The sequence below is a fragment of the Nestor notabilis genome, unplaced genomic scaffold, assembly GCF_000696875.1.
Source record: "Nestor notabilis isolate BGI_N333 unplaced genomic scaffold, ASM69687v1 scaffold26711, whole genome shotgun sequence".
Classification (NCBI taxonomy): domain Eukaryota; kingdom Metazoa; phylum Chordata; class Aves; order Psittaciformes; family Psittacidae; genus Nestor; species Nestor notabilis.
The window spans coordinates 303-508 of NW_009914631.1; the positions used below are offsets into that span (position 1 = coordinate 303).

The 206-nt window shown below is 54.9% G+C and overlaps 1 protein-coding gene across 1 annotated transcript in view; it reads right to left on the reverse strand.

The window, feature by feature from the left end:
- Positions 1–206, reverse strand: part of LOC104412909 (regulation of nuclear pre-mRNA domain-containing protein 2-like) — a gene marked incomplete at both ends in the record, with an annotated part of 2,250 nt that overhangs the window by 298 nt on the left and 1,746 nt on the right. The window contains 1 exon segment of the mRNA XM_010023745.1: positions 5–180. Within this exon segment, the coding sequence (XP_010022047.1) occupies positions 5–180 (176 nt within the window).

The following is a 206-nucleotide window of genomic DNA, read 5'->3' on the forward strand; positions in this document are numbered from 1 at the left end:
CAAAATGCTTCTCCTCGGAGGGTTTACGGGAAGCGTTCTTGAGCATGTTCTTGAACTCCATGGTGGACGTGGTGGAAATGGAAGAACCCAACGGCTTCTCCACGCTCGAAAGGGTGTTTGGGGAGGAGAAAAGGGAACGGTGGGGAAGGGAGTGGGGAGAGTCCGGGAATTGCTTCTGAGGCAGGGCGGAATGAAACACCGGCTTT